The 22,814-nt window shown below is 31.2% G+C and overlaps 1 protein-coding gene across 1 annotated transcript; it reads right to left on the bottom strand.

Annotated features, from left to right (window-relative positions):
- Positions 1-153: 153 nt before the first annotated feature.
- Positions 154-22,079, bottom strand: LOC146535781 (A disintegrin and metalloproteinase with thrombospondin motifs adt-2-like). The gene is made up of 13 exons (XM_085191205.1): positions 19,832-22,079; positions 16,417-16,604; positions 15,514-15,685; positions 14,860-15,183; positions 14,245-14,453; positions 13,489-13,680; positions 12,783-12,911; positions 12,218-12,332; positions 11,277-11,432; positions 10,589-10,816; positions 9,634-9,757; positions 4,447-4,622; positions 154-960 (listed from the first exon to the last, which is right to left on the bottom strand). Exons 1-13 carry the CDS (start codon positions 19,904-19,906, stop codon positions 712-714), a joined length of 2,337 nt encoding a protein of 778 aa, XP_085047331.1. The 5' UTR covers positions 19,907-22,079; the 3' UTR covers positions 154-711.
- Positions 22,080-22,814: the final 735 nt, after the last annotated feature.

Here is a 22,814-nt window from a genome sequence, read left to right on the forward strand (position 1 = left end):
TATTCAATAAACCTTCACGGATTCTTACAAATTACTAGATAAGCAATATAAACGATAAATTACTCAATTATTTGCTTATGTTCACGGATAAATGGATAGACTTTTATATATTTAGTCTTAAATATTTAAAGAAAATAAATAAAACTAGATTAGTATCTTCAACGTATTTTATTAAGAGTTAAAAAGTGTCAATAAAAATATATATTTTCTTTCATATAAAGTGTTTGGGTTTTGGGTTTAATATTTTTTATATTTTTTAATATTAGTATAATTATTGTCTTATTTTTTTAGCTTATACTCTATACTGGAGACTAGCATATTTCTAGGTATATACATGTAATTAATTAATGCATATACCTTTTACGTACTATTAATTAGTTATTAATTTTATAGTTTTTGCTATTTTACTTAATTTATTAAAATATTTTTTAGTATAACATGAAATACATAACAAAACTATGTTTCCTTTTTTAATAATATTAAATTTACAATCTATTTAGTTTAATAAATGCAATTTTAATTAACATTTCAATGTAAAGTAACGTATTTTACATTGGTACGTTCATCTTATATAACAAACGTTAATCGATAATAAAATAAAAATACTATTATTTTACTGAATAACTTACTACAAATATAACTAACTAATAACTAACTCACTTTTGGCAAGATCCATAATATTTTTAAAACTTACTTACAACCTCTTAGTTTCTAATTAGTTTTATTTCTAGCCTCTATTTCTACATAATCTAGGACTTCCCAGTCACTTTCGTAGTCTTCAGGCAAGTGTGGCGGTATAGCAGCTCGAGATAATGGCGCCCCTCTGTTGTCCAAAGAAAGATATGCTCGTAAAGCTGCAGCCGAGTCGTCGGGAGCAGCACGAGCTCTCGCATTGAAAGGACCCCCGATGTCCTCGCTGGGTAGCTCCCAGATATGAAATTGTGCTGTCATCTTGAAGTTCTATCATGTTAAAATTAAATACTTATATAAATTGTTGGCAATGCAATGAAAAGTAAACACATACAATGACTATAAAAATAAAAAAATATATTTCCAAAAAATAAGTAAACATTTGTAAAGTTAAAAAAAACACAGAAATATCCAATGTGATGGCCAATTTTGACCAATATACTCGTAAGCAAGCATTAGAAGAATAGCTGCCTAAAATACTAAAAAAATATATTTGTTCAATAAATATTTACATTACAATTTAAAAGTATGTATTTAGTATTTACACAGATAATAAACAATCAAATAATATGATAGTATATTATTTGAGTAAAAAAAAAAGTCATGAAAATTATTATAGAAACCAAAGTATATAACAAAACCGCGATGTCAATGTCTAATTTAAAATAATACTAATAAATAATATCATAGACATAATATGACATAGAATACTTGATCTTAACCACAAGTCTTCTTTCAGTGCCTACTACCTGCTATATCAACTATATATAGGAAAATATAAATTGCGCAATTTAAACCTTTTTAACTATATATAATGGTTGCAGGTTTGTATATTGTATATTTCATTTAAAGGTTTTTTTTAAATAGCTTATGGCGTCAAGTTCTCTTTTAACATCTCTATAATCTTAATAGTGTTTATCCAGCACATGCGAAGAATACATAAAAAACATAATATATTAATATGTACCCTACACATAGTCCGTGGTCGTGTACAGACTATATTCGTATCTAATATACGAAGAGAATAAGACATTCGAGCAAACAATGTGCTATTACATAGTACTTAAGTCTTAATGTACCTGCATCGGAAGTGCATTCGTTTATTTCTTGGCACACATATTATGTATTGTGCCATAAAACTATTACAATTTAACAATGAATGGAATTTCATATCTATATTTTCATATACAAGTGGAATAATACCTTTAAGTACACTTCATTATCTAAGCTTGATTTATCTATTTGTAGAGAATTGTTTAGATAAATTGACTTTTGATTTTTGTTGTCTGTAAGTCGTTAATACAAAAAGTTTTATTTACTTACAGAAAGGAAAAAAAATATAATACGGTTTTTTTTTATTTTCACTTAATACTGTTGCATCACTGTGTCGATATAAATTAGTAAGGTTCTAGTAAAAAATAACATTATATAATTATATATCCTTTTTTCGTAGATTGTATTTAAATATAATAATAATAAGCGATTCTTATTAAGAAATAAATGTATTATTTTATTAGTTAATTATGCCTAGACAAAATAAGTATTATAAGTGTAAGAATATGGTGGACGCTAAATATTTTGGAATAATTCAGATTTATCACAGCCCAATTTAAACGTCCTGATAAGTTTTGACTAATTACTTTATTATGCCGTATATTGGCAAATATCCCGATGACGATGACGCACGGAAAAAGTCATAAAGTGTTGTTTGTTATCCAAACAGCCGAGAGCTGGAGACTGAGTGTTATTACGTGCCGTTATATGTAAAGCCGTGTCCATATTGACATGTCGCATATCTCACTCTTTATACTTAAAAAGGAATTTAATTTCTTTTTTCATTTTTTCTCGTGTTAAAGGTATATTCCGCACGTAGAAAGGAAAGCAGAGGAGCTTACCTATCCTTTTTACACGTGGAAGTGTTTAGACAGCGTTGAATTCTGGCGTACTTTTATAATAAACTATTGATACTTGAATAAAATAATATTTTTAGCTAGATTAATTTTGTGAATATTATGGATGATGTGAAAAAATATTTTAATCAAAAGGAAATGCAGAAACAGTAAGATATTCAGAATATACCTACATATTAAGAATATTATTTTTACTGTTTCTACATATTCTTTTGATTAAAATATTTTTGGAGTCAGTTTTAAATGGTGTGATTTCTATTTACTGTTAAGAATTTATGAATCATTGAATAGGAAGGCAGTAATAAAATATTATAGATTCAACATCTATGTTTTTTTGTGTATGTAATAAAACTAAATTTTGATTTATTTTTTCATGAACCATTGCCTACTAAGCACTAACAATAAAATTGTTTACAGTTAAGCATATACTAAGTCAGGACGAAAAGGCTTATTTATCTTTAAGTTTACTTTATGGCACTATTTTGAATGAATAGAGCACGTGAGGTGACGCTGGTGTTGACAAACAATAAGATTAGAGGAAGATGAACGGTGCTATTATCGTACCTTACTTAGAATTAGGGTTACTATATATTTTTCATTTTCAATTATATTCAAAATAATTTTAAGTCTATATTGAGCATTTACGAAAACTATCATTCATTAAATCGCATTCATTAAATGGGACAAATGTTAATAATTATTATTTAGATATATGATAAAAAAGTAAGTTGATGTAATATTTTTTGAAAATATTGTAATGTATTCTAAATATTATTTATACTTAGAAAGTTTCACATTCTAAAATAACGCAGCATCAACCCTACTTATCGTCAGGCATACAAAAATATTACGCCTAGCTTAAAAGGCTTAAGAAATTCTCAAGTAATTAAACAAATTATAAATTTATGATTGTACATTATGAAATGCATCACAGACAGATTTTGATAAGAAATACTTTAGAAAATACCTGCAAAGTTGCTTAAATATTATTTTAAATATTTATATAAAATAAATAAACCATTCTGCAGCCATGTGCTCATATATGTATGTATATAACAAAGATATTTGCTTTAAAACCATAAACACATCCGCTTTTTAATAGAATACATGAAATAGTGGTTGTAAATATGTTTATATCTCTACGCTAATGGTAAACATTGTAGAAAATTTTCTTTTTGTAATTCATTTTCTAAACAAACATTATTTTCAAACGCTACTATTTAGTTCGAAATGAACAGTTTTCATTTCATTTATTGTTTTACGACTTTTGTTTTATTTTTTTTTTCAAAAGACTACAGAAATAAGTGCTAATGTCTACAATAAAACATCCACCTGTGTATTTTTCCAACGAATAACGAAGTAAAAATTAAATTAACTCTGATGTTATAATATAAGAAAAACCTGAATATTTTTTTAAGTATCATATTAAGCATCCGTGGCATTGTCGTAATTTAATGTATTATTAACATCCTTTTCGCTGCATACTGCTATTAAAAAAATATATATAAAATAAATAAGGCAGTATTTCACCATATTATGTAGATAATAAAGGATTGGAACTTTACTTTTACAAAATTTAAAGCTTCAATAATATGCCATATCTTAAGCAATTTCATTCAGTAAAATTAATAATTAAAGTAAAAAACTAATATAAAAGTATTTTTTGTATTAGCTATTAATTTACTCTTAAGTGATTGTGTTGATTTGTTGAACTAAAGCAAATCTAAGGCCTATTTTAAATCTCTACAAATAACATATCTAATGCAGTGTCAGATATAAATGAGATATCTGGTACCGCATCGTTTTAAGTTAAAAATAACAAAAGTTATTTTTAAAGTAGACTCACCTCAGGAAGGCAATGGTGCTGTAAACAATAATAGTTGGTAGAGCCATCGTGATGGCACCAAGTTCCATCAGGGAAGTAAGGATCAAGACCCACGTCATTCAGTTCCACTCTTGGCGCGTAGAAGCCTCCTCCTTCACTGCGCCTACAGAATATAGCACAACCCATCCACATGCGAGCTGGAATATTATTTCAATTATTATACTGAATACATTACATACATACCTATTATACATTTTTTTTTAAATCTTTTTGTGCAATAACAATATACTTTTATTAAATTAGTGAATAAATTTTACATTTTTAAATATAAATTATTATAAAAAAATACATTTAAAAATATTATTATTATGAAATGTACGTATTTTGATTCTGTTTTAATTGATTTTTTGTTTCTTTTTAAACTATTAATTTTTATATATCTATATATCCATAATACTGACCCATAGGCCATACATACCATAAGTACTGTACAATCTTTTGGTTTCATATATTAAAGAAAGAGAAATGTCAACGTCTTAGATATCGATTTAAAATATTAATAACCATTTATAAATAAAATATTCATATCAATAGTAAAACTATTTACTTGACATATTTACGTATTCTTTTAATATCTTGGAGTGACATCAAAGCAACGCATAGGTATATACGACATTTAAAATAAATAATATAATGGATGTTATCTAAAAACCTATTCCAAAATATAATAAATATTCCACTAATATATATTGTTGATTGTTGATTGACTGATTGCGCTGATGATGTACTGTTAAGTATGTATATGTAGGTATAGTCTGGCAAATATGTTATTGATAATGGGAAGCACGCGCGGCAAATTGCGCAGAAAGCGTATTTTGACGTCTGCACATAGACACCCGCTCACGCCGGACCGATTCCCCGTAAGGGCTCGCGGGGAATCGTTGCGGGGTGTGACCGGGCTACGGTACAGTCGAGTGCAACGCTATCAGTTCATTACTATGAAATATGAATATAATATCATATGATAGCATCATATATACGGAATGGCGTAGTAGAGCATATTTTTCTAGTAATATTATAAAAATTAGTAAAAAACACCAAAATGAACATATGGTAAATTGAAAAATTAAATAAAAAACTGAATTAAATTATTATAATGAGGCCACATACAAATTTTCTCAATCAAAATTCAATAAAAAAAGTAAAATTTAAAAAGTAAATTTAATATATAAAACAAGCAAACAAATACAAGATTTTGGCGTTAGGCAACATGCAAAATCAATTTATGGGTAAGTAAAAATTTTTTTAAATAATGGAAATAGAGGTCTTAACCAATAAATTATGTTAATAAATTATATCTCCAAATTAAATCAAAATTTTATTACCGTTTTATTTAAAACGTTAATTAATGCATGCAAAAAAGTAAAAAATAAAAATTGACAAATAATAAAGCAAATAATCAAAACGGTAAAAGGCATTTTTGTTTACAATTAATTATATTCTTGTTTGAACAATATAGTGTGAGCTCGATAGTACCTTTAAACATGTGTGGGTGCGAATTTCCTGTAAGGACGTAGCGCTCACACTGACGCAAATGGCAAACTATGGCAAAGGGATACCGCACTCTCATTTTTTGTACCTCAAAATTTATTGAAATAATTTACCCAATATTATTTTCTTTTATATAATCTTTAAAAAGTTTAAATATTGCCAGATATTTCTTTATTCATATTGCATAGTTTATAAGCTTGTATTATGCACACTGAATGTTTATGTTGTACATAAGTGTGTATATAGTATATACACATATACGTAAATATCATGTGCCATTAGTTATATAAGCAGAAGCTTAAAATTGATTAATTATTTATTGACTCAAAAATGTTATACTTTTCGGGCTAGTCTTGATTTTATTCTCGACAACAATGTATAAAACAGCTGATTATTTTGCGATATTTAGATATCCTCATTAAATTTTCGTTTTGTATAATTTACTTCAACATAAACATGATCAGATATTTTAATTATCGTATAGGTAAATATGATTTGCTAAGCGTGAGGTAAAACAACATAACAGGTAACACTGATCGAACGTTCTCTGCGCATACGTATACTGCGCAATTTACCGCGCGTGCTTCCCATTATCAATAACATATTTGCCAGACTATACTTCCGTGTTTGATGGTTTGACCTCCAATCAGAAAAATCTTTTTATTTGAAGTGAATGAGTTTTTTGAATCAAAATTTTCAGAAAATTGGTCAAAAATTTCGAAATTACTTTATATTGGCCAACTATGCTATAATAATTTAAAAAATAAAAATAATAGATAGTTCTAAAGTGACGAAGAAGTTAATAAGTTAAGCTATAGAATGTGCCCGGAGCTATATATTGTATCAGCCTAAATTCTATTGGTTGACCAGTTAAACTCTGGAGAGTTCCAATAGTCAGGTCCTGGCTCCATCATCACGCCAGCTCGTTGATGATATAATATTGTATTGTTACCTAAAGTACTTTTCATGAGGATACAATTTTTACAAGTGGTTCAAATTCTTAGATATTATTACAATTTAGTCAAAACCATTATTCGTAATATTCACAAAAGGATAAATGAATTATGTTTTTACATAAAAGATGCTTTTTTCTTTATAAATAGATATTTTCTATCATACTACTATTTAAAAAACTGTGGCAACTATCCGGGTTTTCCCTATTAACATAAATTATTAGGTAACATTAAAGACTTTCGTGATTACTTTATCTTTTAAAACTTACTCTTACGTCAAATGGACACTAATGTAAAAATGTAAGTGGACTATGTGCTACAAGTACTATAATAAAAGACAATGTCTAGTAATATAATTTGTAACAGTAATAAGCAATTACTATTTTTACGTCAAATAATATTTACACTTTACAGAGAATTGCCGTAAATCACCAGTTATGGCTTCCTCACCGTCATAAGAAATGAATCATTTCTATGTAACTAAATGAAAAGTAAAAGCTTATCATATCTCGTCAGAATTATTGTCTGTAGTTTCACTATAGCTATAAGTACCTAAATTCGTTTATATATCTTTTTTATCTTTTTAGCTTTACGCCGTATCCTGCACATATCAGGGTAGGCAGAGACCACCTGGAGGCCGTAAAGTGTTAAAATTTCCCCACTTCAGTTCCCCAATTCTGAAGGCATTATGTGTTGAGTGTGGCGGAAGTTAACGCCTTTGCCTCGTTACCAGAGTATAAAAATATTAAATATTTTATTGCCTCGATTGGGGATCGAACCAACAACCTGCCGCGCTTACAGTTGCACGTGTTTGTACTGCGCCACTGGCCTCGTTGTTTATATACATATATAGGTCTTTAGTATTATAGGTCTTATAATTCACGTGCTTACTACAAAAACTCTTGCATTTTAAGAACATAAGACATGTTATATCAGATAACACTGACTCATTATATTACGTGAGCAATAGAACACCTTTTTCATTTGCATACTTAATTATATTATTATGTAAACTTCATATTCGCTTGTATAGTAGAGGATTATTTATAATACCTACACATATCTTCTTATTTTTTATCGACCACTCAATACGACAAGATAAATTATGGAAATTATTTAAATACATTTTTATATTATTTTAGTAATATTTAAAATTTTAAATTTAATAAATAATTAAAAAGGAAATTTAGTAGATATATATTTTTTAAGAAAATGTTGATATCCGATATCGATTTTCTCCAATTAAAAAGTAAAAATTAAGAGTATAATGGAACATCTGAAATTTTATGTAAAATGATGAATTGTCAATTCTTAGAAAATTGGTCTCGGACTGCCTTTGTTGCGCTTGAGTGCGTTTACCTTGGTTGTAAAATAAATTGTTTTCAATATAACAACTTAAAATAACACAAAGTGTTCATATTTTTAAAGCTGGTTTGAATATGAAAAACCATATGGCTTGTAGGTGTGTGTATTTGGTCGATTTTTACTCGAGCTAATATTTTTTTAGATTTTATAAATATATATATATATTTTATTCATACGTCCGTACATGCAATATCTCTACCTAATAATTGATCCAAAATAAGGATCGGAATGATATGACATTATCATATCATAGAGTTATCAAGTGTATAAATGAACCAAAAACATTAAAACTTTTTTAAGTACTTTTTCTCCCAGAATAAAAATGTATGTCACATGACATCGACAACATCTATTAGGTAGAGATAATTATTGTGTACGAAGGAGCTATCGCAAGCAAATATTTAATATAAACATTTATTTTACATGCATAATGGAAGCTTATCTAGGCTTACTTATTATTAACTATTAATTAACATATATCATATATTGTCCCTACTAATTATAGCATTGATAACATCAATCATGTATTGACGCTTGTCTGATAGGATAATATATGTTTAGAAAATATTTATTTAAATCTCAATCTATTATATTATATAAAGGCAATGAAAGTATCAATTTAATATCACGTTCCTATAAATTAGGTAGTTGGTCATCAAAAATCCGCGACGCAAAAAGCTCTATAAAGTAAATATACTACCTACTAGAAAAATATAGATGTTCGGTTGCTATATATATATATTTTTCTAGTTTTTTGTTTACTTGAATGATGGCTAAGAAGAATATTTTTAATTAAGTCACCTTTCAAACAAAAAGATTAAATCAAAATAGGCCCATCTATTTGGGAGCTACGAAGCCACTTACAGATATATACGTCCACAGACACGTTAAACTTATAACACCATCTCTGTTTTCGTTGGGCGTTAAAAATAACTATGGAGGGTCATGTTGACAAAACATTTTATTTTTCCAGACGGGAGAAATACCCGTGTAAAAATTATTTATATATAATAATTTTTACAATGTATAAAATTATAGAGACATCATATATTAGTCTATAATTTCATATATAAGAAATTATAGTCCGTAGTTTTGTTTGTCTAGACTCTTAACTTTTGCAGTATTTTTATAATTGTGGTTGTAATTCCTTTATATTATTGGTTTCCGCATTTTGGAAAACTTTAAATTTAAGATTGTAGCGTTAGATTTTTCCTATTATTTGCTCTGCGGATAAAGCAGGAGTTGCTTATTTCATTGATAATTCCACACTTTTTCTTAACACATTGTTAGTGGTGGTGGTGGTGGTGATAAACCTATTACTAAAATATAATTAACTTACTAGGGTCGTGCGGTGCCTGCAGGCCGCCTCCTCGCGGGTCGAGATCAGGCAGCAGCGCCGCGTACTCGCCGCACTTGCGCGCCGCCAGCTCGGTTGCGACCACACGCTTCTTTTTACCGCAAACCTGGCGTACAACATATTGCCGTAAAAAATTTACAGGAGTTAGAATATCTCTTTCATCAAAGCATTGAACACTGTATAACTAATGGATAATTTTCATAGCCAAACAAGTTCAGGACTTGAACATATAATAATAAATTTTGAATCCGTGTTTGATGCCAAAATCTTTGAATTGGCATTTATAATTGTATCATGTAGACATGAATCTCGTCTCTAATTATCGTCGTATTTAATATAATTATGATATAAATTATAAACATATCTTGTATTTATAATTTATATTATAGTTATGATAATATATCGCGTCAAGACCTGTGACCTCTGTGCAAACAGCGTCAATTAGACAAATTTACGATTGAAGATATGGAAAAAACACGTTTTTTATTGTTAAACTTTGCCATTTATACCAGATAAAATATGGCAATAAAAATATAAATAGAAGACATTGTTGTTTTTTGTATTATTGTTTTTTGTTTAATTTATTTTTCCGTAACCTAATTTTAAATTGCGAAAAAAATTAATTTCGTAATTTGTCATGTTTTTTCAAAAACTTTTTTAATTAGCTACTTAAAGATTTGAAACAAATATAATTTAACAAAAGTAGAGAAAGATTTTTCGCAAATGATGACCAAAACATACTCTTATAAAAACATTTAAGATCTGTTTTTCATTTCTTTGTTATATAATTAATGTAAAATTAAGATTAGGTATACCTGCGAGCGTTGCAATATATTAGGTACACAACAGAAAATACTATTCCACATTTCATATAGATTTTAATACTTAATTTTAAAGAATACTTAATCTTATCAAAGATTACTGACAAACAAACTACCTTAGAATCATCACAAAGTGCTACATCATATGCAGACCCTTCACAAATTGCGTTTTCCTGGCAGGACCGTCTCCGTTCTCTAGCACCTCGACTTCTGTAGGTGCATCCTGAACTGCAGCTACCTTCACTCCACTCACTCCAAGTGTCTCCTTGTTGTCCTTGTGAAGGAGGCTTTGCACTAGACACGATTGTTGTATCTGCTGTAATGCAGTCTCCGCCTTGACACCACTGAAAATGTACGTATATGGTAGAGTCATAGAGTTTATAAATGGCAGTTTAAAGTAAATACATTATTAATATTTATAAGTGGCTAGGTAAGTCGTTAATAACAAACACAAATGTATTTTCACAATTTTGTAAAATTGTGATTCAGAACATTCTCGGAGTCGGTTCCCTAATGTAATTACGGAAACAATGCAATCGAGGTTCCCAGGCTATTTCTAATATTGATATTATATTATAGTACATACATCACCGATTTTGGTGAAATCATTAATGATAATTAGATGCAACTGTATATATTATATTTATTTCTTGAATTTTTTATCTTAAGGAATCTTCAGGGCCCTAATTATTTAGCATAAATATAGATTGCGCGAATATATCACTTATGAAAGACAACAGTTGATTTAATAGGGGCTGCATTGCTTCAAAGTTTCTTCGAATTATTAACTATATTTAATTTTACCTTCCCCTTCCCACAGGAGGTTCCCGGCAGTGCGGGCCCGGCGTAGTAGAAGCCGGCACGGTGCGGCGTGCGGCACGCCAGCTGCAGGCACTGCGCCGCCTCGCCCACCGCGCCCGGCGCCACCGCCGGCGCCGCGTCCTTATCCCTCAGGAGTATCTGTAATATATCATTGTACTATATATGTATCATATAGCTTAGATTGTACTGTAACGCAGAAACAACGAAACGTAGCTCTGGTTTGGTGTTCCGTTCTCTATGACTACCCCACTAGAGAAACAGGGTGAGTTAAGTTAAGAAACGACGAAATCAGAGATGAATAAATAATTTTTTTTTTGATTACGTTGACTTAGAAGCTTGATTTTTTCAGCTATTATATTAAGTATATTAATTTAAGCTTAATATACACGAGATCTCGAGATAAATGGTAATTACTGACAGGCAACAAAGTAAACTTATAAGGCTTCCGTTTTTACCCCTAATAAAAGGGGTATATAGACGATTTTATACCTACCTGAACGTGTTCTATTACGAGCGATTGTGAAGCTTTAGGTACTTTAAAATTGACATTATACAAATTTAGAATTGTATGCAAATAGACTTTCTACGGTGTAAATAATTTAAAGTTGTTAATACATATATAATAAAAATATGTGTGAAGCGGCGCGAGATCACATCCATTTCTAAACATTTATTATTTAAGTAAATATTTAGCTACATGTTTGGAGTGAAATTCCAAAATTGTTTACCTAAAATGAAAACGACAATTATTTATTCATTATCATATGTATAAAATTATGTAACTTTAAAAAAAGTTGAAAGTAGAAAAAATCAGTTTTAACGGAACCAGAAATTTTTAGAAAAACTTATTATTGTTATGTACATTATCATTATACCATTGTTTATTTTAATTTTATAAGTAAATATTTAATTAATTTGGTCACCTCGCACTGTTTCTTCGCTCCCCATACCACACCTGGTGCATCCCCGAATCTCTCGTGTTGGAGCTCTTTGGGAGTGTCCAAGTCATCACTACCATCGAACAAACATGTCGCCCATCTGTAAATTTATATTCAAGTATAAATTCAAATTACAAAATTATACTTTACAGTTTACACGATTGTGGTTTAATACTAGAATACCCCTTGTCATGCAAGAAATATTGTTACAATTTTTTATTTATTTATTGTACGTAATATTTATTACTATTACAGTGTGTTACTTTAATACATTAATATAAAATCATTAAAAATCGGAAAATGGGTAACGGAAGTGTCGAAACGGAAGGGAATGGTGTAGCTCTCTAATTTTCGCAGTGGAAATCACAATACAAAATCTTGGTTGGTGGAAATGTAAACTCATTTCATTTAAAAAGAGTCCGTTCCGCCTCAGCATAACCCACATACATATTGTGTGAACAGGACTTTAGGTAAAAATTACAATATTATTTTCGAAAAATTTTAATACTAATTACATAAAATATTTATATGAAACCGCAAAATTACTTACTGCAAATCAGCAACTACTCTCGCGCTGCAGTGTGACCACGTGGCCTCCCCGTTAGTACCGCGCGACGGCGACATTATGTACCCGTCGCGGGCGCACGAGTTGCCCGTGCCGTCGTGGTGCATGCCCAAACTGAAATGTTTTGCAAACATATTAAATACACCTACCTTCATATTATATGTTTATTTATATCGTTGCTTTCTATTGCCTGTGCCGCAGTGGCATAATCTCTGGCTGTAAGCGATGATTGTAGGTTCGATATTCTCGAAAATTGGACGAAAAATGAGTAACGAAGTGTCTCAATTCTTAACAATATGCTATATGCGGGATATAGCATGAAGCAAAAAAATCCTCCTACATACATGTATGTAAATAAATGTGATGATAGTCATTTACATATTTCATAATGCTGTTTTTGAACAAAGATAAAGTATCGAATAATATAACAAACATCGAAACATGAACCAATTATAACGGTTATATTTTTTCTTTCGTATGCTCTCCGTTCAACGTGACATTCACGTGTGATACGCCTGAATTTCCATATTTAAAGTACTGTAAACTTAAAATGTAGTATTCAAAGGCAACTTGTGTACAAGAACTTAGCAAATATACATAAAATCCAGCTCCAATACTAAAAAAACTTAATCTTCTAACAAAAAAAAGAAAATTAACATTAGTAATCTTTTAATAATAGATCTAGACTAACTTATGTCCGATCTCGTGTGCCAATATGTAGACGGAGGTGAACCCGGCGGAGGGGTACGGCCGGCCGAGCGCGTCGGCCGCCCCGAACTCGGACACCACGCATGCGTGCGCGGGCAGGCACACGCCGCCCACGGGCGCCAGCCCCATGGTCACGCCGTTGCGGCGCCCACCCTCTTCTGAGTAGAAGTCTAAGCTGAAATTGAAGTGGATATGGTGTTTTACTTTAAGATTTTATAGGATATAAGAATTATTAAGAATTATATAAGAGTTTAAAAAGCTTTTTCTCTGGAATCAAAAAAATATATCTATTTCTTATTTATAGGGATTTCTATAAAATTAACAATTATTTGTTTGAAACTAATAATGCAATAAATTGTTGCACTCATTCAAATTGTGTAAAAAGTTTTAATTATAGATCATATACCTACCAAAAAGATTTTAGTATTCTAAATAATAAAATATTCAAGTACAAACGTTTTTTTCAACTTTACCTACAAGTTTATTTCCTATAAGTTTGGTTCATTTATTTTTCAGGCGACGCGATGCCGACGAGAACCTATCGTAACGCAAGCTTAAATGAAGAAATACCACCGCTACGTGTTGATGTTCACACTCACACTCCGCCTACTCTTTTTGATGAGTCATTTTGATAAATATTCACATATTAATGATATTAACTATACAAAACAGGGGGGGGGGGATACTCAATAGGTTATAATTTTTTAAGATATATTGTATATGCATATTATAGACAAACCCAGATAACAACAGCGCCATGTCCCAATGCTCAGGATCCTCATCATCATCGACGTTCAAAGAGCGTTGATATTCGCAGAAGGAATCAAGAAGTCGGCCACGTTCAGCGTGCTTAGATAGAGACGGTGGTTGAGAGCGCAGCAACGTGATGCGCACGAGGGAGAGATGCACGCGAGTACCCAGAGACGAGTGATGATAAAGGGCTTGCACCTACAAAAATTCATTGAACAACTTACTACGTAAAAAGTCTGCTATTTAATGTTTTAACTTTTCATTTATCGTATAAATTTACTTACTTTACGATATAAAGTAATAAAGTTTCTTAACAAAAAGCTATATTGGACTTTTATCAACATAAATTTTTACACATAATTGTGCAATCAAATTCTTGGTAATAAATTTTATTTACTTTTCGTCATTCAGATCGATCTAAGTACCGTTGCTGTTGACCTGAGAGCATTTTAATATGCACTCATTTTTTTCTTTGAGATGGCACACTTTTAATGTTTACTTTGTAAACATATATCGAGAACATTATATTAAAAAATGACCTTAGACTTTACTTACAGATACTTAACTACATACTAAATACGGTAATGTCACATGAAAAACTAACGCCATTGATATATGCGAGGAGCATATCACGCAAATCTGCTTCGTTATAATTGAGATGAGGATAGAACAATTTGTATGCTGCTTCATCCAGAAACAAGGCGACTTCAATAGTGTAGGAGGAGGGTGCGGGTTTGGTGGGGTAAACTCTAGGCCGTCTCACAGTGCGACGAAGTGGTCGATCATCGTCTAGTAGAGATGGTGGCGGAGACGCCCTTCTAATAACGTGTGCGGTTCGGTCTGGTCTGCTACCTTTTGCAGCCCGCCCAACTCCTGTTGACAGTGGTCGAACCTCATATGTTGAATTTTCAGTCATTATAAGCCCATGCTGCAAGTAAAAAATAATCAATGCTATTTGTTACAGTTCTGTAAAATATTAATTGCTTTTATAATATTTTACTTTGTTGTGAGAAATGAAACACTCATAAACAATTGAAATTATAAATAATGAATATTTAAATGATAAGTATGTTGCTTTCATCTTTACCAAGGTTCGTGATAATGATTACGGCTTACTATCGGAAAAAAATATTATGTCATTTATAATCGTCCTAGTTCTACATACATGCCATTAATTTATCCGATTCATAAATATTGATAAATTAATTATTTGATTTGCATTCCCCTATTTCTTAAAGAACAAAAAACAATGACTAACTAGCGTATGGTCTCTACAAGCTGAAAAGGCAGCAACTGCGCCAGGTCCAGTATGAAGAAAATGACAGGAGGAATCTTTACTCGACAGGGCCTCGTCCGGGCCCTTTTCTGTCCATACTTTAAATTGAGGTGAAACCAATCGCCTGTTAGGCGTGAGGTGTAGGTCGAAGCTTCTGGAATGTCAAAAATCATGTAAGATTGCATAAAATGTATTGGATAGGTTTTTTTAGCTTCATTCTAGATCCCGCATTGGATGGACAGAGGGAACCGTAATAAAACATTCTGGTCCCCACTTTCCGTAGAATTTTAGAAATTGCATGTTGAGCGGCGGAAATGAACACAGCGCATTTACATAAAGTTGTTATTGTATATTATAAAAATAAAACAAAAATCAACTTCACGCTCTATCCCGCACAGAGCATGGTAGGCAGAGTCAACCTAGTAGACTCTCCATTCCCAACTTCCGCTGAATTTTGGAGGTATTGCGTGTAGTAGAAGACCTCTACGCGGCGCTTTTTGCCTGGACACCAGAGCGAAGAAAAGAAAATATAAATTTAAATAAATATTTCACTTTCTCAAGTGAGAATCGAACTCACAATCAGTCGATTTTGCTGCACATTTTGTGTCCCTGCTCCATGACTGGCTTCTAGTACATTATTAGTCCTATAAATGTGCGTAGCCAAATAGAAGTGGCCTTGTACAAAATCTTATACTTACTAACTATACTCAGCACTATTACATAATAAAATCCAGAATAATTCACCGAAATGCACAAAGGAAAATATAAATATGATTTCTTTTATTTCTACCAACGCCTCCTATTATTGTATGTTAATATAGCAACCACAGATATTAGTGCTGAATTATTCAATAATATGTAGAAATAACTACTAAGTAAGTGTACCTTCCAAAGGCGTCAAAACTATAGGGCAACGGAACATCTTCTTCATTGGAAGCTCCGTCGGTCTGCGCCTCGCGCGGTAGCAACGCCGGTAAATACACAACTTGTACATCCTTACTTTCATCTTCAACTTTCAGAGTTTCATCCGAGTTCAGGCCACCCGACCACCATCCATGAAATGGCAAGATATCCTAAAATCGTAAAGACCTTATTCGAGAACAATTATTCTAAGCTTACGATAAACAGGCTTTGCTCAGAACAAGTCCGAGAAACAATACCCTTTATGATGTATTGACTAAACCGTAACTCGCTTCTCTTATGCTGATTAGGTGACCTCATTGCAAAAAAAATTGAATACGGTCAAAATATACATAATTATATATTTTTTATTTATTTACTTGTCCACTGTAAGCCGTTAGGTAATGTTAATATACCTATAAAGATTTACGACAACTTTTTTTAGTTTCAGCGGTGAGGCAGAGGGAACCTAGAGTTAAAGCACTCCGTTCCCCACTTTCCTTCTATCTTCCGTGGAATTGCGTGTTGAATGGCGGACCTCAACATAAATGTATCTTTCGATATTATCTACTCGCTCGCTAGCTATTTATTTTAATCACTATGTTGACTTCTAAAGAATTTGTTAATTTTTTCTATCAAACAGTGTCAAACAAGTATGTATGTACGCACATACAAGTATGTACGTGTTACCAATTGACCTTAATTAATATTCTTAAAAGTCGTCCTACGTTTCTTGTGGTTTGACTGTATCTACATTCAAGTATATAAAAATTATTAGTTACAATTCAAGTAATTAGTATTATAATGTGAATTTTGTGCTTAAAAAAATTATATTATTAAACGATTTTATCAATTTCGAAATATTTTTATTATTAACAAATAGGTGACGGTCTACCGTCTCGTCGTTCTTAGAAGAAGCTGAATGATTGACAACCTATAGAGGTTAGTGAAACCGAAATCAACATACGTGAGTCATCTCAGTGTAGACACGAAATTAACGGACACAAGCAAAGTAAAGGGGAAAGTAAAACTATTTGTTTTCCATTACAACCACGCGACGCGAGACAATAGATGTTATTATCGACTTAAAAAGCAAGACCGAGTTAAAAAATCATTAATTTTGGAATTCAATTGACTCGCGTTACGTTCGCGTGCCAGATGATGAAAGTTACTCGCATCGATCTCAATTACGTAGAGCTTCGCGCCGCCTCGAGAACAATAACGCCCGGGATCTGAATCAAAGAAGTGCCATCGAAAAAACTACTACGTGCCGTTTGCGCTTGTGTAACCACTACGTGATCCAGCACGGGAAAGACCTATGGTTCTATAGTTATGTAATATAATTGCCAAAATAATATTATACAATCCAGATCACCGAGAAGTAGGTAGTGAAAGTTAGTGCAGCTTGCTCCGCTTATACCTTATACTTATTACGTTTTTAAGAATCAATCAATTATTACGACAGCGTCTTATTATCGTTTAAAAAAATTATATTAAATATTTATGTTACATGGTTATAATATTCTATAAATATATATTTTAAAAAAGTCCTATAGCTTTATGTGTTTTTAACAAAATATATTAAAGTTATAGGACATTTGTTCACATAATAATCAGCTTCATGCTGTATGCCGCACACAGCAGGGTAGGCAGAGGGATCCTAGTGTTAAAACACTCCGTCCTCACTTTCCGCCGAATTCCAGAGGCATTACGTGATAAGTGGCGGAACTCAACGTCGCGCTTTACGTCGACACCAGATCAAAGAAATTAATGGGATCGAACTCACAACCAACCATACTTGCGCCTCTGCGACACAACTGGCCCTTTGTCCACATAATTCTAATATTTACACAATTAATAATAAAAATGTTCTCATAATAACATGCAAATTGAGAGTTACCAACGACCCCGACCTGAATACTGTTATAATAACAAGACGGTGAGAGAGCCGTCAAGAAACTAACTACTTTGTCTCGTTTCCTTACTTCCAGAACAAATGATGTGGTCATCAGAAAGTATCCGTTAGCCATATGAATGACACATGTAGGTATTGGCTTTGACTTGCAGTTTGAAATATTTCAAAGAACAAAGTTTTTAATATCCTCTCTTTTAACTAAATAAATAATTGATGTACTGCCATTAGTCATTACATTTATATTATTTATAGGATAATATGAAATATTTAATTTAGAATGTATTAACATAAGGTTGAAAACTGATTGAACTATAAAAATAGTTTTTTTTTATGTTTTATAATACTAGGATAATATGAAGAATAAGGAGACTAGAAAAAGGAAATCTTGCCAAAAATTTTACATTGGCATAGAGACTTCCAGACGTAATACTACCACTGCAGTCATTTAGTTCTACACACGTAAACGTACTATAGTGTGGCTGTGTGCTTTGTAGCATCGAGTGGATCAATAGGACGAACTCATTTTTTCTCAAACAACCAAGCTATCGAGTTTTTAATTGTGCTATTATATATTATATATATGAAATAAAAAGAAATATTATTTTGTGCTTGGTAGATATAAATTCGATTACAGCTCTGGAGAATATTGTATTGTATAAAATGTCTGCTGTCTCTGCTGTATACAGCACCCATGCAATGCCTCTAAGATTGGGTGGAATATAGAGAACAAAATGAAATATTTCCAGATCTTTATTATGCAGTACCTAGATGAGTACACATATAAATATTTAAAATATTATTTAAATATATTTTAAATTACTCTTTTAAATTATTAAGATATTGTATTTTGTACATTCTTTAAAATCGTAAATAAGTACTATTATATTAAAATAAACAATAAAAAACAATACTTCGTAGTACTGGAATACTACTTCGGTAAATATTAAATGAATTGATGAGATTCACCAAAACCATTTAAAAGGTACATGTATTTAATTTGTATTTATAAACAAAGAAGCAAGATTTTTTAAGAAGAAACAAGAGTTAATAGTATTAGATACCTAATGTGAATTTTACTCAAAGTATTTTTATATGATAAAATATAAGCAGCCATAAACTGAAACCCATGTTTTAATAGGTCAACACGGGGGAGCCTGAGGGCGATTCGATAGGTCACCGCCTACAGGTCCTTCAACAAAAAGTCAAACATGCAGAAAAACTAATAGAGCTATTTATATGTAAAATATTACGATGAACTTAATAATTCTTAAGCATGTAATAAATTTAAAATCTAAGGAGGGTAACCTATACTATATAAGATAGGTTTTTCGCGAGTTTTGTAACACTGAAACGGCCAGAGTGCAGATAATATAATTTACTTTAGATTACAAACAATTTAAATAATAAAAATAATTATTGCAGTATATTTTTATAGTATACAAATAAAAGCCGCCCGCCCTCGCATGCATGTTTAGTCGTACTTACGGGAAATCGCGCAGGCGCGCCGCCTCGTAGCGCGAAAATCAGAGCTACAAACACAAGTTCAACTGTGCGCCCCATAGCTCACTAGCATCTCACTTCACGACTTATACAGCTAAAGTACGAAACCCGACACTTCTTTATAAGCACGTCTCCATGCAGGTGTTTTGAATATCAGCAAAGAGAGGCACCATTAGAAAAAGTAATCACTCCGCGATAAGAGCGCGTACACTTACGCTGTGCCGGCTACCGAATAACGACAGCGGGCCCTCAGTCACCTTTCGCACCTCCGAGAGAAAGTCAAAGGAAAGTGCAGATTTTGGCTGTCAAGACGCCGCCCACGCTCGTCCCCATAGGAGCATTGTCGCGAGTCATCCATCACTCGGGTCTGTCGCTCGCTGAGGCGTTTAACGCTTCCTCTAATCGAAACAAATTAACATTATCGACATAATTACCGATATATCAATCATTTTTGCTATTTTACTTATGACATTTTATACTCATTTTACGCTAAGATTTTTTTTATTATTCTTAGGTATACGAAAAATAATTAAACAAATAAATAAAAAAAGATAAATTATGAAGAATTACAGTTTCATTTCAAATTCTCGTTACCTCTATATAATTTAAGGTCAATGATTCTCATATCTTCATTTGCAGATAACTAAGACACCCGCACGATCATTAAGCAATCAATTTTGTTAAAAAAGCGGGCATGAGTCATACTTACATTGTCCTTAAGTATTTACTCTAATCTAAATATAAAAAACAATTTAAATGTAAAAAATTAACATAATATACAATTATCATATTAAGAAAATATTTTTATTTACTCTGTGACTTTTTTTGTGTGTGTGTGAACCTAAGTGCCTGTACATGCCTCCAAAATTCTGCAGAAAATGCGAACGAAATGTCTTAACACTAGATTCCCTCTGCCTACTCCTTTACATGCGGGATACAGTTTAAAAAAATATCTATTGAAAGTCGCACTTAATGGACGGTAAATAAAGGATAAAATGGCATGTAAAGAACATTTGCTACAATAAACATATATTATGAAATTCTTAGAGACCGTAACTCAGTAATAACATGGTAAATTGTAATGGTTGTCGAGGCGCGGTGGTAGAGTGACTGTAAATGTGATGGTTGTGGGTTCGATTCTCATTTGAGAGAATGAATTATTAAACATTTTAGTTTCCTCGCTGTAGTAACAAGATAAAGCGCGACGTTGAATTTTGCCACTCAAAATGCAGTTTAGAATATTCGTCGGAAAGTGGAGAACGGAGCAACTTGACACTAGGTTCTCACTCCCTTATTTACCTTGCGCTATCCGTAAAACAGCATGAAGCTCAAAAAAGATTGTAATGCAAGTTAGAATTAGCTAATTTTAAAGGTAAATTTAAGTAGAGAAGGAAGGTTTAAGTACCTACTTACTTACTAATTTTTTTTTTTCTCAAAAAACAAATAATGTTTAAGGCTTTTAAGCTAATAGGAATATTTTTTATTGCTACAAAAAAACTAATTACGTAATATATTATGGTAACAGCTACAGTAAAATGTATATGAAGTTCAGCTTTCCATAATATACTTTAACGGCGACGAAGCAACGAACAAAAGCTCGTAAAAATAAGACTATTTTAGTAAAGACAATATATCGATTAGGTGTTATATGCTCTATGTTTAGACACCGAGCTCGTAGCTCAGATTCCTGAGATGAACCCGTGAAGCTTGCTGGTTTTCTATAAGTTATTACACTTAATTATTAATAAGAATAATTATTAATATAATATATAACCATATAAGTTGACAACAACATACATAAAAAATATTCGGAGGATCCTATCCTTATAAAAAAAACAGTCGATTTGATAACCTCATTTTCTTACACATGTCGGTTAAAAATTAAACAAAAGGAACTAATCTTAAAACAGCTGAACATATTGTCTTGAATCTTGGTAAGAACATTCACCTGAGAAACTAGAAAAAACTAAGGCGAAATAGGTTTATCCGTTTGTGAGCGACGATGTCACATACAGACAATCAGGCATGTACACACACAGACCAAACACAGGCTAAGCTTAAAACAGCCTTATTTTCGTCGGGAGTTAGAAAATATATTTTTTAGGGTGAACATATAAGGCATTGCTTTTTGAATAGGGGAATTAAACGCCGCGCTTTCCTTCGACACCAAAGCGATAATAAATAAATAAATAAATAAATAAATAAATAAATAAATAAATAAATAAATAAATAAATAAATAAATAAATAAATAAATAAATAAATAAATAAATAAATAAATAAATAAATAAATAAATAAATAAATAAATAAATAAATAAATAAATAAATAAATAAATAAATAAATAAATAAATAAATAAATAATAAATTCAATCTTAATATTTTGACTAAAGACATAACAATAGTTAACACTCACTACAGCGATAGCAAAACTTCATGTGGTAAATAAAAAAAAATGAAATCGACGATTTGCGGTGTTGTTATTTAAAGAATTTAATAGTGATTATTTTCGTGCCTATTATTATCGTATTTTGTTATTATTCGTTTATTTAATCATAATTGCAGCGATTTGGAAATTATGCATTTCTAAATGTCATTAAAAGTAATATGCACTGCTTTGATTTAGGTATTTAAAATAGTATATATGAATCATGATCATTACAGTCATTTTTTCGCGCACTGCTGAACAGTATTATGTATGAATAACTAGAAAAATTACTTAATTAATTTTTAACTGACATAAAGTCACGGATAAACTGTTTTTCATAATCTATATCTATACTTCTATAGGTTTAGTATCTAACTGATTTCTTTTTGATTGTAATATTTCAAACACTTTGTTGGAAACGACAGAACTTAACGGACTAACATCGCATAGAATCCACTATTGACAGGAAGAATGAAGCGAGTATTGAATAATAATGACGACAAACCACTACAAAACCCTTATTATAAATATTTGCACATACAT

Source organism: Heliconius melpomene, chromosome 10, assembly GCF_056956725.1.
Source record: "Heliconius melpomene rosina isolate 202511_hmr_F chromosome 10, ASM5695672v1, whole genome shotgun sequence".
Lineage (NCBI taxonomy): Eukaryota > Metazoa > Arthropoda > Insecta > Lepidoptera > Nymphalidae > Heliconius > Heliconius melpomene.

Bases quoted from the DNA above. Each gene is read 5' to 3' on its own strand.
- LOC146535781 (XM_085191205.1), bottom strand. From the start codon at position 19,906: ATGGGGCGCACAGTTGAACTTGTGTTTGTAGCTCTGATTTTCGCGCTA. The intron at 16,605-19,831 runs GTAAGTACGACT...TTACGATTTTAG, and splicing joins GCGCGCCTGCGCGATTTCCC to GATATCTTGCCATTTCATGG. The intron at 10,817-11,276 runs GTAAAATTAAAT...GTACATTTTCAG, and splicing joins CCTCCTGTGGGAAGGGGAAG to TGGTGTCAAGGCGGAGACTG.